Source organism: Rana temporaria, chromosome 2 (genome assembly GCF_905171775.1).
Source record: "Rana temporaria chromosome 2, aRanTem1.1, whole genome shotgun sequence".
NCBI classification, from domain to species: domain Eukaryota; kingdom Metazoa; phylum Chordata; class Amphibia; order Anura; family Ranidae; genus Rana; species Rana temporaria.
The window spans coordinates 130,127,666-130,143,794 of NC_053490.1; the positions used below are offsets into that span (position 1 = coordinate 130,127,666).

At 39.1% G+C, this 16,129-nt stretch overlaps 1 protein-coding gene across 7 annotated transcripts in view; it reads right to left on the bottom strand.

Moving 5' to 3' along the window:
* Window positions 1–14,700: 14,700 nt before the first annotated feature.
* RBMS2 (RNA binding motif single stranded interacting protein 2) overlaps window positions 14,701–16,129 on the bottom strand; it is a 151,614-nt gene continuing 150,185 nt past the window's right edge. For all 7 annotated transcript variants that reach the window (XM_040341036.1, XM_040341042.1, XM_040341039.1 and 4 more), the window contains one exon: window positions 14,701–15,022. In XM_040341036.1, the coding sequence (XP_040196970.1) occupies window positions 14,988–15,022 (35 nt within the window). In that variant the 3' untranslated portion in view covers window positions 14,701–14,987. The remainder of the gene's footprint in view (window positions 15,023–16,129) is intronic.

Consider the following 16,129-nt stretch of genomic DNA (forward strand, 5'->3'; position numbering starts at 1 on the left):
GCAACCCCCATCTATCTTTCATGTAAAAAAACATACAAAACTCTGAACGCATGTTTTTAAAGGCTGAAATTGGCGTTTAGAAACACCTGTTTTGCCACGATTGCAGCCGCGGTTTACCGTGCTTGCATCTATAAGGGTTTAGTTAAGAAACATCATGAAAAAAAAACAGTTATTTAACCATTTCAGCCATTTTGTGAGACCAGAGTGAGTAGCAGCAGCTGAGAGAGCAGCAGTGTACTTGTATTTAGCGTGTCACTTGCCACAAGTTGTGGATTGTCCACTTGCCACAAGTTGTGGATTGTCCACAATGCAATGCAAGCAATTACATTTTATTTTTTATAAATGTAATGTTTTTTCATGATTTGCCATCATTTTTGAGATTTCTAATGTAAAAAAAAAAATAGATCCCCTTTAAAAACGCTTATGCGGCAAAACACTGGTACCGCGTTTAGCGTCTGAAACGTGGAAAACCTTTCCGTCTGAACCCATTTTTTTTGCTTCTGGAAAAACGAGGTTAACGCAACTGCCTAAAAACGCTAAAAATGCGTTCAGGTTGCCAGACAGAGGTGTGTGTGTGTGTGTGTGTGTCCCAGAACATCAAGCAGGCACAACTAGCATTATATGAGCAGGGAAGAACTGGCAACCCCCATCTATCTTTAATGGAGGCACCGACAGCTAATCTACAAAGCAATGACAAAAAGATAACAACAAAAACATTTTCTCATTTATTTATTGAAAAACATTTTTTTTTCCAAATTCGAGCTTCACAAAAATCATTGCAAAAGGAAAAACAAAAATTGGAACAAAGATTTTAGCACACAAGCAGTGTGTGAGAATTGTGATGCATTTAAAAATAAAGTAAAACAAACAACAACAAAAAAAAGAAACCTGTACAAACCAATCAATGAACAATCTCATTTTGCATTTTTCCATTGGAGTTGATAAACAAATGCGTGACGTATGGCAAGTTGCTTTTAGTCTGTGCAAAAATGGTTCATTTAGTGCCGACACAAAACTTCCCATGGGTAAACGGATATATGCGGCATCCAGACAATAAATGAGCCAGTTTTGCATTTGATAACCTGACATATAGTTTGCTATGCACAGCTTTGAGGCTTTTTGACATGTCAGGTCCAAGGCACCTAACCCTTTTCAGCACATTAAATGGCCCTTTTATATCCTAGCTTCAGGCCAAGTGCTCTACAGTTCCCTCTAGAGGCAGAAGATTGTGTACTACAAGCATTGCTGCTCATCTGTAAAAAATATACATTGCACCTTATCTCTCACGTTTAAAGTAAATGTATACTAACTAGTGGAAGACTTTGTCACAGCAGTAAAGGTTTCGTTTCATTTTGCCCCTGGAACAGATGATAGCCATTGCAATCATTCGTTTTAATTTTTGTCCCAGACACCATTGGTGTTCTTCATGACTTTTTAACTGCAATACCTGTCAATTTGTATACAATTTTGCTATCCACAGAGACCACTAAAAAGTCTTCTTCTGCTAATGGTGGTTTATTGTATAATTATTTACTGGAAAAGTCTCTCAACATCCAGCAAGCCATGTTTATAAAAAATAAAATAAAAATCTTATTAACTTATATTACAAAACAACAAATAAGAACTGTTCTTGCTTACTGGGAAACCACTGCCTAGTTCTTCGAATTAGATTTAGTGTTAACAAATCACCTCACTTCTATCAAAGTCCCCACGGTTTAGGGCTTTCCATATCATACACACTATACAACCTGCATTTCCTGTTTGTCCATAAGATGCCTTTTAAAAAACAAAGGTTTGCCCACAAACTTCTGCTTATCCTCATGTTACATTTTGTCAGGAACATTTAGCAGCAAAAAGGTTTGGAAGCCATCATTAAAAAAGAAAAATAATAAAGCTTTAAATCCTTGGCTGCTTGGCCTTGAAGCAAACACCTTTCATGGCAATGGACAACCCTGGAGAGTAGAAGAGTATTGCTTGTAAAGGGTAAAAGATTTGGCAGTTACAATTAAAACATATAAAAGCACCTGTTCAAACTGCACACGACATAAAAAGGATACGATTAAAAATGAAGCATCTCAACCCATGTAAGTAACCCTAGCAGTTTTTATAATCCGTTAGATGTATCCTATATATAAAAAAAAACACGGGTCTCAAAATTTCTGGTTGCAAGCTCACTAGACAAATGGTGACAATTTAAGAATGTGTTTAATAACACAGGGCACTTTTCCGATATTGGTTTACTGGAGTCAGATCAGTGGTAGTTAAACTCTATTTGATGCCTTGTGCTACTTTTTTTTTTTTTACACATTGTCTTTTGCCTTAATCAATATCATTGGTCAACAAAATGGGCCATAGCCTAAAATATTTTAAAAGGAAAATGCTTCAGCCTGGCCAGCAGGAGAGGAAAGCAGCTGACGTGAGAATGGAGAAAAAAAAGAGAAAAGATGGCCTGCTTAAAAACTTAAAAATAACCCTGTAGCAATAAAAATGACAGCGCAAACACTATGGTCTTCTGCAAGAAAGAAGTAAACGAGATCCCTATACAAATGCCAGCAATGTAAATGCTCCTTTGTACTATCAAGAACATTCATCAACAAGGTACAATAACTAATATCAACCAGACTGCAGCTTACTGGAGTCAAAATAGTAAATGGTACACTTGCCTGTTAGAATAGAAAAATGGGACCTTTGTCTGCAAGCTCCAGACCTGTTATATTCATCAATGATCCAATACTGAACAAGTATGGAGGCTGGGAGCTCTCATTTCATTCGCTGCATACTTGTTTCAATTGAACAAAAGGATAAAAAGTTGAGAGCTTGCACCTTTAAAAAAAAAAAAAAAAGTCCCATGCTCCCATTTAAAAAGACAGACTGTCTTTATATGATTAGTTATACTATAGATACAATTTGCGGTGTCATAGGTGGTCATATGGGCAAGTCACTGGGGACCTAAAAATTGCATTAAAGTGGTAGTAAAGTATTTTTTTAAAACGTTTACCTACAGGTAAGCATGTAATAAGGCTTACCTGTAGGTACAGTGAATATCTTCTAAACTTAGCCGGTGACGTCACTGGCGCATGCTCTCTGAAGGGATGGCATACCCGTGTCATCCCTTCAGAGCTCTGTGCCAAGTCCATGATTCCAGCACGCATGTGCAAGAGTGATGTCCTCACAGCTCGGCCAAAGCATGCGAAATCGGAAGGAAGACCAACTGAAGATGGAAGCCATGTCAGCATGACAGCTCACCACTGGAGGGCTTCGTTTTAAGGCAAGCATTTCATAATACCTTAAGCTAGCTATACACTAAGATTTCACTTGTTCAGTCCCACAGGCTGAACAAGTGAAATCTATCAACTCCTCTAACCACCCTAAAAAGCATGGATGGAAAAAATCTCCACTGCTGGCTATTTGTATTCTGACAGCTGGCAGATAGAAGAACGCAAGGTGGGAGGTGCCGACAGGGTCACCCACGGCTTGAATTTTGGATGGTTAAAAATCGGGAAATCGTCTGAAATGCACTCCGTGTAAGGCCAACTTTAACGTGCATTTGTAACATGGTGCTACAGGGCAAAGTAACACTGCAACTGTGTGAAAAGCACCCTCTAGTACCACACCAGACCTTTATTAGCCGTTTGCTAATCTACCACTAGCGCTCCAGGCAGTTCCGATAACTTTTTTAAATGTGGTATTTCTGAAGGGCCACACACCCTCATGTGACAATCGGGTCAAGCAACATTTTATTGTACAATGGGGTTTCTATAGCTGGGCTCTAGTGGAAAGCACATTGCACAAGTAAGATACATCACTGCAGCATAGCTTTGTTGCATCATGTTACAATTTGCAGCATTTGTATCTATATATTTTAAATCAGACTACATTAGTTATTTTGAAAATTGGAATGCCTTTTCATTTTTGACAAGAAAAAAAGAAAGGAAAGAAAATCCTAGCCACAGAAGAATTTGTTAACTTCTGGTTTATTCAAATGAAACAGGGGCAAGAGCAGTACTTTGTGCAAGGTATATCATCTGGTCAGACCAGATAAAGCAGGATTATCCAATGTATCATAACGTTTTATAGTACAGCTACAAGGCTACCAAAACCTACTGAAGAATAAAAAAAATAAAAAATAACTTTTTTTATACATAAAAATGTGAACATTTAGGCAAGTAGCCTAGAATTTTCCAATCACTTTGGCATTATGCCAAGATGAAGGAAGGTATCCAATCAACTCCTCTGAATTTTTTCTCACAGAATGGCTACAGGTGCCTGGGAAGGGACTCTGACAAGTGCCGATTAACCCTTGTAATCTGGCATGCAGTGGGCCAAACATAAGGGTAACCAGGATTTGGAGGCTACCAGTTAATCATAAACAAGTAGAAAAATGCTATTGCAAATACATTTGTGCAGCTTAAAAGTTGCTTTCACTTGTAATTAAAAATACCTAAAAAGGTGAAACATCTGGTTGACCGACTTCTGGTTAGTTGCCATGGACTAATGTACAGTGAATATCATTGATATCTGCACTGCCTTTGTGAATAAGGTGCTTTCCATCCGCCAACCTGTAACAAATATTTGCCTTTTGGTTGGGTTCAGGTCAGGTTTGTCGCTCATGTATTGTAATCATGTTAATTATTTACTAGGATGGTGCCTCGGCACATTTACAGCGGACGGAAAACTGAGCTGACAATGGCCGTAGCCCTACAGAAAAATCTGGCTTTGGGCATTACAAGATGTCAGATCAAGCAACCAGTGATGACATTGCCTATATATCTCCTTTCTAATGTAAGCTGAAAGAAAGGTTTCTATGAAAAGTAGCCTCTCCTCCATCAGTTCCGTTTAGAGGTAATCTGGTGCTACTGAAAACCTTCATACTTGTGATTCTTGCAAAGTGGTTACATTTCACACATCCCAAAATCTTTTTAACCAAAACCAATAGGGGCTCAATTTAAACTTGTTAAAACAATACAAGCTGCAGGCTTAGCTACATTGGCAGTTATGTATTGCAAGAATACCGTCTTCGGAATCGGGTCAATTTTTCCTTCTATGTGATCTCATAGAGATGTAGAAAGTACTGTGTTTATGGGGCCTGGGGGAGCGATCTCTGAACTTGATTGAACAGTCTTTGCCTAATCCTCATTTATGGGAATCATCATTATTTATCATCTGCAAGACTTTCCTGCTCATAGGCATGTTGTGGGAGGCATTTCACATGCGGGAGAATTTAAAGGCCATCTAAACCAAAACACAAAAATGGAATATATTGCAGATAACCAGTCTTTAAATGTGGTGGCTGCTTTCATTTTTTACTTTTTAGCAAGTACAGAAATATACCCGTTCACCTTGCCAGAAATTCCATGTCTTTGTCCTTCTTATGAGCTGAACTGAAAGCACGTTATTTTCATTCTGTACACTACTAATCTACCAACCACCAATGTAAGGGGGGAAGAAGAGAGGAAGACCTGTTTCAAGACAACCATGACTTACTTTATAGATACTGTGGAGACATGAGTGTAGCCATTAGGGAATAGGAAGTGCGTTAGCCAATTGTATGATTTTTTTTTTCTAGTTTGCTTGTTATTATTCCACTTTAAAATTTGAAAGTGTAGTTCAGCCCTACCAGTGTTTTCAAACTCACATTCTTACAATGAGACAAAATCAGCAGCATAAAAATCGCTTGCACCATTAACAGGCAACCCTTCCTTATACACTATTGTCCTAATGAGGAGAACCACACCACTGTAAAAAGAACACATAACCCAATCTTTCTTTGCTCAGCTAAAATACAGCGGTGCTGTACAGTAAAGTAATAAGGCACTCTGGAAGGAAGGTTACTCATATGACTGATGTACCCTTGTAACTTATAAACTATTTAGCTTATATCAAGATGTTCAGACACAAGTAGCTAAACACTACTGATCTCTAACATCAAAACCTGGATATCCACAAACAGCAACACTCTGACATCTATTACACATGCAGCTGACACAAAAGCGTTCCTGATTATTGATATTATAACAGTCTAGTCATACTTTATCATCATTTACAGCCAATTCACTAAGCACTTCCTAAAACATATGATAGGCATGGAATTGTTAGATTTTACACAGCATTAGGCAACTGGATTAGATCATTTGCCCACTTTAAAAGACTTGTGTTACTGTGCCGTTTCTGGACAAAGAAGAAAGTAAATTTTGCATGTTTTTCCATCTGGAAGGTATGTGCAGGTGACTATATAGGCACTAACAGAGATGATTAGGCCAGACACAATCAAACTGTTAACCGTTCTTAGGACCATACCTATCTAAAACACAAAATTTGGCCATAGATGGGTAAACTATATAGCCATTAACCACAGCTAGTGAGATATTGGACTGGCCTTTGATGGGACTCATCACAATGATCTCTTTAGACTATTAAAAACACCCATAATCCCTTTTCAGCAAAAGCCCCCATAACCCAATTTGCACAAGAAATATGTAAACCAGTAAAATTATTAGACAACAAACTAATGCGGCCGTTCTACAGCAAGTATCCAAAGGAACCTTTTCCTAGTCTGACACTAATGCACTTCCCTCACTGCAGACTCTGGAAAATGCTATGCAAATACTTTTGAGTTCTGGCTATCTCACCTGTCTGCGTGAGACAACCGGAACCCGACAATAGTTCCTTCAAGCATTGTACTGTGGAAGGTGGGGTGAGGAGAGGAGTAGCATGCTTATGTGGCACATACCCCAAATCTAGGGTTTTCATGAGGCTTGTATTGGAGGTTAGGGGGGAGGTGGGCAGTACTGTTAATGTATGTACAGCTACTTGGCTGCATATAGGGATAATACCGTTTTTTTTTTACTTGGGTACATCAGGGCATGAGCAGCAGGCATCAGGTGTAAAATTTTACCATAATTTTGGAGAGATCACAATAATAGTGTTTTGCAGACAAAGCCAAGTGCAATTAATAACAGTACGTATGATGTCTGCCATAACAGAAATGTATCCACAGTATGTAATTCAAGGAAAATAAACACCACTTGCATCCCTGTGTGCATATGACAGTAGTGCCACCCCCACTTCCTTGCAGATAGACTGCAGGATCTCGAAAATTGACTTTGCAAAAAATGCCACCTCCACTGTGTCTACATCACAGTTCAAGATGGCAGCTCTTTAAATGTACAATAAAAATGACAAACTGCTTCCATTTTTAGTAGGAGTCTCCATTCCTAGACTGGGTGGGTGAATTATGGAGGGGTTATGCTTAGTAAATATTAGAAAGGTTTGGATGTTACCCACTAAAAGTATAGTTCTACCATTATAATAATATAGTCAAAGATCAGCACCACAAAAAGTATTAACCATGTCAATTTAAACCTTCCAAATGACTTCATATGCATAGTTTAAAAATGATGACAGTCGCTTTGAGTGATTAATGGAAAATGAAGATGGAGTGATCACCTAGGAACAGACACACCAGCACAAGAACACTACCAGAAATGAAACACAAAGATGAGCACAGAGCCATTCACTTGTAACATATAACCATTTGTATATACATACATTAAAATATTAAAAAAAGGTCGGTTTCCTACCTCATTAGTCTATTTATAAATTGCACCTTCACACACCAGCAAGAAAGGAAGAAAACAATGTATTGCACTGTCAAGATGTACGGAGGGACAAAAAAAAAAAAAAAGTAATTTTCCCTTTTTATGGCTTTTCAAACTCTTTGGTAACATATTGCTATATACAGACACCAACAACAAAACCTACATAAGAAAAAAAAAAAAAACACCTGATCCTATTACAACACCACCAACTTTACAGAGAATCTCCAGCTACCTTGGAGCAGCACAATTAACAACTAGTTATACACTGGTCACTTTTTACACACTCATCGTCTGGATATTATGCACATATATACATCATAGACTAGTGTTCATCCACTCCGGTCCTCAGACACCACTGACAGTGTATTTCCATTTTTTTTCAGGTAGTAAAACTTTATAGAAGTACAGACTTTTTGCATGTGAAAACTGGAAAACATGCACTGAAAAGTTGTCCACACATGGACCATTTAGAGAAACTGGATTTCTCTATGTAGTCTGCAGCACAATCGAAAACAGACTTAGCCTTTTCACGAAAACGGCCAGATCTATCAGATTTGGGCTTTCTAAATGAAAGCTAATCGTAATAGGACAAAGCCATATACTTTGTGCTGATCTGGACACTGGAACAATCACTTCTATCATCCCGGGTAGACCATATTTATTTAAAGTGGGAATCCATTTCCACTGTGTTTATTGTTAGAGATAATTCAAATGTCATATTTTCTGTATGTTATGGGTTGGTGGTCCAGGAGGACCAGTTTGCACACATTGGACTACCATCACAAGCACTGTTCTACCACTAGAACCATTAAATAACCAGGCTGGAATAGTCTAAAGATGGTCATCTGTAGGGTAGAGTCATTTGTTGAAAAAAGGTCATCATTTTGACAGACACTTCGTAAAATCAACAAAAATACCATCTAGAGCATATTGTGCAAACAGGACATTAGCTGTGAGTGCTGAACTCGTTTTTCCCATCACAAGACTGCACACACACCTGGGAAGCGGCCAATAATTGTCATCTTCAATATTGTCCATCTTTCCATCTCTAGTGTTTACTTGCACCACGATGCCTGGCACACATTCTTTACAACTGGTACATCAAATCTTATAGCTCTCCGATACTGGACGAAAATATCTCTGTTATTCTAACAACTACCAAGGCATAAAAAAAAAAACTTATAAAAAAAGAAAGCTGCATAAAATCAAATGAACAATCACTTGTAATACATAAAACGACAATGAACAAAGTATATTAAATGCACATTTGACAAACAAAGTTATTGGTAATGAATACTGTAGGGCTAAGTTAGAGCCAACACTGCATTGTTTGTTTAGAAAAAAAAAAGTGCCCACTTCGGACAGAAAGCTGTGTACGCTCTGCTATTTCTAACAAAGAAACTTTACAATTTATTATAAATTACAGCGGCAACAAAAAAATACAAAAAAAATAATAATAAATGCAAGCTCACAATGGGTTTTTATATTTAGTGTTTGTTGCACTAAATATTGTAAGCATATTTAAATGGAGGAGAGTGGAACAACCAATAGTCTCCAGGGAGATTACTGGAAATCATTTAAAGCTAAACGCTAAATGAACTGTTGAAGATCATATGTGAACTGTTTAGCCTTCAAATAATAGGGTATTCTGTTCTGCCTGTTTTATGATCCAGGCATCCCTGCTAGACCACAGAGCAAGAACCTCGCTCCCCACTGCAGCAGAAGTGTGATCAACAACACTGGTCAAAAGACCCCCCAGCTTGCCGATTGGGCATTGAAGGAGAAGCAGCACACCAATCAGTTATCACTCGATGTTCTATTCCTCCTATTGGTAAGTTCCCTGACAGTACATGTGCACTACAGCAGAGACTTAGACCCGGTTCACACTGGGGCGACTCATCAGGCGACGCAGCCGCCTGACAAGTCGCGTCCAATTCTAGTGAATAGAACCGTTCTATTAGGAGCGACGCAAGTCGCTCCGACTTAGAAAAAGGTTTTTGTACTACTTCGGGGGCGACCTGCATTGACTTCTATACTAGAAGCCTGGCCGAGTCGCCCCCGAAGTCGTGCCGCCCCTGTGTGAACCGGCTCTTACTGGCTTCTAGTACAGACCCATCCCACTCTAAGATCTGCTGTACAGAGGATTACAGAAGGCAGATACCTTGATGCCTAGATGGACTTGCAGTTCTTAATGAAACACAAGTGCAGTTATCGCAACACTCATAGTCCACTGACACTTTCTCCAGCTCTTTAAATGAAAGCCCATACCTCAGTATAGACAGAGCTGAAGGAGGAGTCTGCAAGAGCCTGGCATTGCATCCGTGATCCACAGATCGTGGCTGCAATGCTTTGCAGTCTTGACTTTTTGCTGCAAATATACAGTATGTGCATATACAATTTTTGAAAGGTAAACTTGGCCTTTAGGGGATGGATCTGGATAGCAGCCATAGCACAGCAATTAGAAGCCTATACTCATAAAAGATGAGTATTATTGTATTTTGAGATCTATTGTGGACTAAACTTTAAGGGTACAAGTAGCCTAATGAACGTAACTAATGCCATGTATTGCACAGTACTCCTTAGTACAGGAAAAACAGTCAGAACATAACCCACCAAACTCATCCTCTTGTAAGAGTAATACAAGTTACCATTCAGAGGCAAAACACTTGGGGAAAATTTGTAACATCTCCAAATATTCTACCTAGAGCATGCTACTAAAACAATGGAGCTGTTGTCCATAGTAACCAGTCAAGATTCTGACGTTTCTAGAAAAAGGACGAAGAGGCCGAGTAAAATCTGTCTGGTTGTCCTATTTTATATAAAAAAAAAAAAAGGAAGGAAGACCTCATCTGCAATGCCCTTAACATTTATTTACACTACGTTGGAAGTAAATAAATGCAGAAATAATGGAAGCCCTCAATGACAAAGTATACAAAAATTCCAGGCCAGGAAGGAAGATGGTGATCTACAACATCTACAAATAATAAAAATTTAAAGTTCTAAAAGCAGAAGGTTTTTTACCTTAATGCATTCTCTGCACTAAGGTAAAAAACTTTCTGCATGCAGCTCCTCCCCCAGTCTTACCTGAGCCTGATCTTGATCCAGCGATCAGGCCCTCTCTCTCCTCGTTGGCTCAGACATAGCAGTGGAAGCCATTGGCTCCTGCCGATGTCAATCACAGCCAGTGCGGAGGGAGTAGGGATAGGGCCGAGCTGTGCTCTGTGCGTCTTATGCACCCATAGAGCAGGGCTTGGGAGCGAAAACAAGTGAGTGCCCCCAGAGCAAGCGTTCACTCTGGGAGCACTCAGCAGGGGGGAGCCAGGATCGCTGGCGACACACCCAAGAAAAGGAGGATCAGGGCTGCTTTGTGCAATACCATTGCACAGAGCAGGGAAGTATGACATCTTTGTCATTTAAAAAAAAAAAATTGAGCCTTTAGAATCACTTTAAACATGTCATTAAAAAATCTCATATCACATGACTGCCATTCCAAACACAAATTAGAACATTGTAACAAAGGCAAATAATGTTTAAATCCGAACTGCAGCATAACTGTCATATTGGTTTTAGGTGAAGGATGATGTGTCATGTACGGTCATATCGTCGGAAAAGACCTCACTATTGCATCTGGCACCAAGAATTTACAAAGTTGGCCTCCTGCTCCTTCTTGTGCACAGTGATGCATCTGTGTTGGGGCAATAACTGCTGAAGTTACTGGAGTTTGGAGACTTGCAGGCAACATAAGCAGTGAGGAGATTAGATCGACGGAGTAAAAATCCAATGTATGGTGTCCTTGGTGTGGCCAACAGATAAATAGAATTTAAAAACAGGAGATCGCCTAGTCATCTTCCAGTGAAAACTAAACCAATGTATTTTGGTGTACCCTTACCCTCTCCTGGTTTGTGTCTATTAAAATTAATTTTAAGTATAATCTAATCCGTGATATTACCCTACTTTTGTTATTCATTTGATCTTCTGCAGTGTATCATTCCTCACTGGTTACAAAGAAAAACCTTCATAAAGCCTGTAAAGCTCCAGACTATAGTTACTTTAAAATAAGTACGTTGGAAAGAGCACCACACAATAGATTCAGCAAGTAGTATTAAAGTCAGAAAACTCTACCAGAATCATGACCTACCTACCGTATTCCAAAACCAACATACAGCCATACATCTACACTGAGCTTCCCTGAAGCAGAATCAGGAGGTACATTTTCCTAAATAGTTATTAAGCAGGATCAATGGTACTTTTTTCACGACTAAAGGTCCATGCACACTGGGCTTAAAAAATGCTAGTTTGTTTGTACAAGTGTTTTTTTTCTGCCAGAGAACTATCAAAAATGCAATCCAGTACTAGATTACATGCCTTTGTTTTAAAACGTCTGTATAGGTTTGGGGTATTTTTGTCCTTCCTTTCTTCTCCTTTTTACTCAAACAACAAAAATGCAATCCAGAAGGTTTTTTTTTCTGCTCTAAACACCGAGCTTACAATATTCCTCTAAGGCTGGGATCACACATATGTGAATTGGATGCGGAATCCCCACATCCAATTTGCATGGTAGGAGATTGTGACTGGCCCTTTGCGGGAAAAATTTGCACAGGGGTCCTCTGCGTCTTTTTTGTCTGGATCAGGTCCGAATGCAGCCCAAAAATCGCGCTGAAAATTGGACCTGAAACGGTGATACTGGACCCCTGTTGTGAGCTGCATGTAGCAACAGTGTGAACCCAGCCTAAAAAAGGTCCTAATGTGCGTGGACACATAGGATTACATTGAGCGGCTTTCTACAGAAAAAATGCTAAAGTCCTGTTTTTGTTTTTTAAGTATAGTATGCATGGACCGTAAAGATTCAAACTAGTCCTGCCAGCCTAACTATGAGAGGCACCCAATTCGTCTGCTTATCTAATATCAAAGGGCCACTAAGGATAATAGATTTTTATTACAAGCCAGTTTAATTTAAATAGACTTCAATAACATTTACAGGGGAGTCTGTAGAAATTTCAAGAGCCAATTTAGAAGAGACGATATTTCAAATCAAAAGTTGTACGGTAGGAAGCCATCTTGGTGCCTCATTTTGTCCTTGTAACCAAGTTAGCACATGGGCAATATTGCACAGGTATATAAAACCTTAAAGCTGAACTATACTTGCCACCCCCCCCCCCCCCCCCAGTGATGCGTTATCTGCGAGGTCCTTTGCTGTTGCCAACATATTCGCCTTGTCTTCTCCTGGGTTTGGGATCTTTGCCCATCTTAATTGGTTGTGCTGGAAAAGGACGCCATTTACCAAAATCAGACACTGAGCTGTGCAAACAGAATTCAGTGTACCTTGTCAGGAAGATTGTGAACAGGCAGGTAAGAATCTCATATTTCAGAATAGATATAGTAGGCCTCTTCTGCAATAAAAAGCCTGCTCCTAAATTTTGGGCAGGGAGGTAAAGTTCCACTTCAAATATTTCTGTCTTTCTCCATCGAGGAGAAAAAAGCACTGCAAATTGACTTGGATTCACAACTACCCCGGATTTCAGTTTCTACATTGCCTGCTGTTTGCCCTGGTTTTTACAAGTAAAAAAGTATTCTAAGTTGTTAATGTTTAAAAACAGTAAAGTGCCAAAAAATAAAAAGGGGGGGGGGGGATAGGGGTCCGATAATACCACCTTTATAAATAGTTGTAAAAATTGCGAGAGTCCGTTTCCCCCAAAGTACAATGATCTTTTTGTAGGTTTGGGGGTCCTGTAACAACAATGCATGTGCCATCTCCACTGCGTACAGGTAATTAAAAAATTGGGGGCAATTAACCGACAACCAAATCTAATGCTGGCCATATATGAACAGATCTTTCATCACGTAAAACTAAATACCCCATACGCAACTGAAAACCTAAAATAAATATTCCCCAATTTACCTAAAAATTACCATGTTTAGCTTTGTCAAACCATCCCTGCTATCAGCCAAAATGGATTTTTTGTAAATTTCCTGTAAATTCCATGAAGATAAGGAATAAAAGGCTTACAGAATACACAACTGTAGTATACAAGCATGCATCTTCATGTGCCAGTTGAGAACTTGGGACTTCAAAATTCTGTTAGTGACTTCAAAAAATCCCCACTTGAAAAAAATATATAATTTTTTTCTTATATTAACTGTGCCCAGTTTTTAAAGGGATGTTGCATGACATTTGAAAATGTTCTAATATGTGGCCAGCATTGATATTTAAGGTATCAATAGAAAAATGCAAGTGTGTCTTACAAGTAGCTAAAAAGGTAATGTTTCTTACATGGGTTTTTTTTTTGTATTATTATTACCATTTGCCAAATGATCTGGTGAACCCAGAGGTTGTTTTTAAGGCCGTCCGCTATGAACTATATAAAATATTATAATTAATGAATTGTCCCACTGTGCCAAGAAGATTTCTCCAAATGCAGTTACTTCAGAGGCCAATTCTGAAATATTCAGATGCAGACATAAAGTACATTCTCATACTTTAAGAAGCCTGCATGGTCTAACGTGTAACAAACCACTTTACAAAGCGTTCAGTTTCATTATTCCTATGACCCCACATGTATTATTATCAGCATCTAATTAAATTCATCTGGATTTTTTTGCCAAGGTCTCCATTTGGGGGAAAACATATAAAATTGTATTGGTGACAAACGTTAAGCACAAACATAAATTCAAACAAAATATTAAATTTACCTTTAAAAAAAAAAAAACGAAAAAAAAAAAAAAAAAGAGAAAACCATTTTTGCATATCATTTTTTTTTAACTCCCAGTTCCCCAAACCTCCCCCAACCCATGCCCCCCCCTTCCCCCTCCCAAGAAAAAGACAAAAAGAAAATCCAGCCCCACAGTCTTTAAAAAATGTGAAAAATAAAATGGCGTCAGGCAGCAAAATTGCAACTTCCCCTTTACAGTCTCTCTTTCGCATACGCTCCGCCGGCTTATGTCCTGGTACTGCGATTTCCTTATACGGCACGCATTTAAATAAAAATAAAAAAAAATATTCTACGGTAAAAAAAAATGACAAAAAAATCTTCTTATTAAAATAGAATTTGTTTTTAAGTTTTCTTGGATTTTTTTTCTCCTTTTTATCTTTTTTTTTTTTTCATTTTTTTTTCTGTTTTTCTTCCTTTAAGTCTCAGTTGAGATTTGAACGTCTGTTCTGGTTTCACGACATTTCTTGAGTTATCTTTTTTCTAGCTGCTTTGGTTCCTTGGAAGTTTAAAGTTTATTGCAGTAAAAATGCTTCTTTGCAAAAGAAAGAAAGAAAAATATTTTTTTCTTCATTCATCCCCGCCCCCAATGTGTGTGTGTGTTTTTTGTTTTTTTTTTCTCTTCAGTTTTTCCCCATTTTTCAGTAAAGCCTCATATTCAGCCCTGCAGCTCTCCATCTTGTCACTTCCTGTGCTGACTCATTCCCACATGTGAACCTGTCAAAGAAATGATGTCATTTCAATACAAAATTCAAGCATAGAAGGTACACATTACTTTCAAAACCATAGCATGTGTGGAAATGAGAGAAAATATGGAAGCACCTGAGGTAACAATGTTACACTTCTCATTCACAAAAAAATTATGTCTTCACATATGGTCATCATTTTCCACGTCGCACACATAAATACCCAAAAAAAATGTATTATCCGACCTGAGAATGCACTACATAGTGTTAACTGCCCTAAAGGTACTTGTAGACAAGAGGCAAAATCCCCCTAATCCAACCAAAACTGGAACTCTTGACATTCCATGGTTCACAGTACCATGTTTTTGAAACTTTATTTCAACTACACATTGAGAGTTGGGGACACTGCTGTTCGCCTGGTTTTAATAGGCTCCAAAGTCATAAGAATTCTACAAAAGCAGATAAAAAGTGACACGGGCCCGGATTCACAAAGCACTTGCGCCGACGTATCTCAAGATACGCCGCGTTAGTACAAATATGCGCCGTCGTATCTGTGCGCCAGACCCACAAACTAAGATACGCCTCAAATTAGGCTTCATCCAGCCGACGTAACTTGCCTATGCCGGCGTAGCGTGGGCGCATATTTAGGCTGGACGCATGATGGCGCTCCCATTGATCAGCCATTCAAATAAGCAAATGAGGAAAATACGGCGATTCAGGAACGTAAGTCCGCCCGATGCAGGCTACGACTAGTGCGTGCAAGTTGTATGTCCGGCGTAAAGTTAAGCCCCATAAAAGGAGGTGTAACCCAGCAGCAGACATGCAAGGAATACAAGCCGCCATATTTTACGTAGTTTATTTTGGACGCGAGTCTGGCTGGGCGTAAGATACGTTCATGGCGTAGGCAGTGATCCAGGGTATCTTAGGCAGTTGTTCTGACGTGGTTGTGAGCATGCGCAGGGGGATGCGTCCACTGCACGATGCATGCGCAGTTCGTTAAACGTACTTGTCTAGCGCTCGGACCATCATTTGCATGGGGTCACGCCCACTTCCACCTACGCCGACTTACGCTTTCGAAACCCAGCGCAGTTTTGGCAGCATTGGCTTCGTGAATTCCATGATTGCCTTTCTGCGCTGT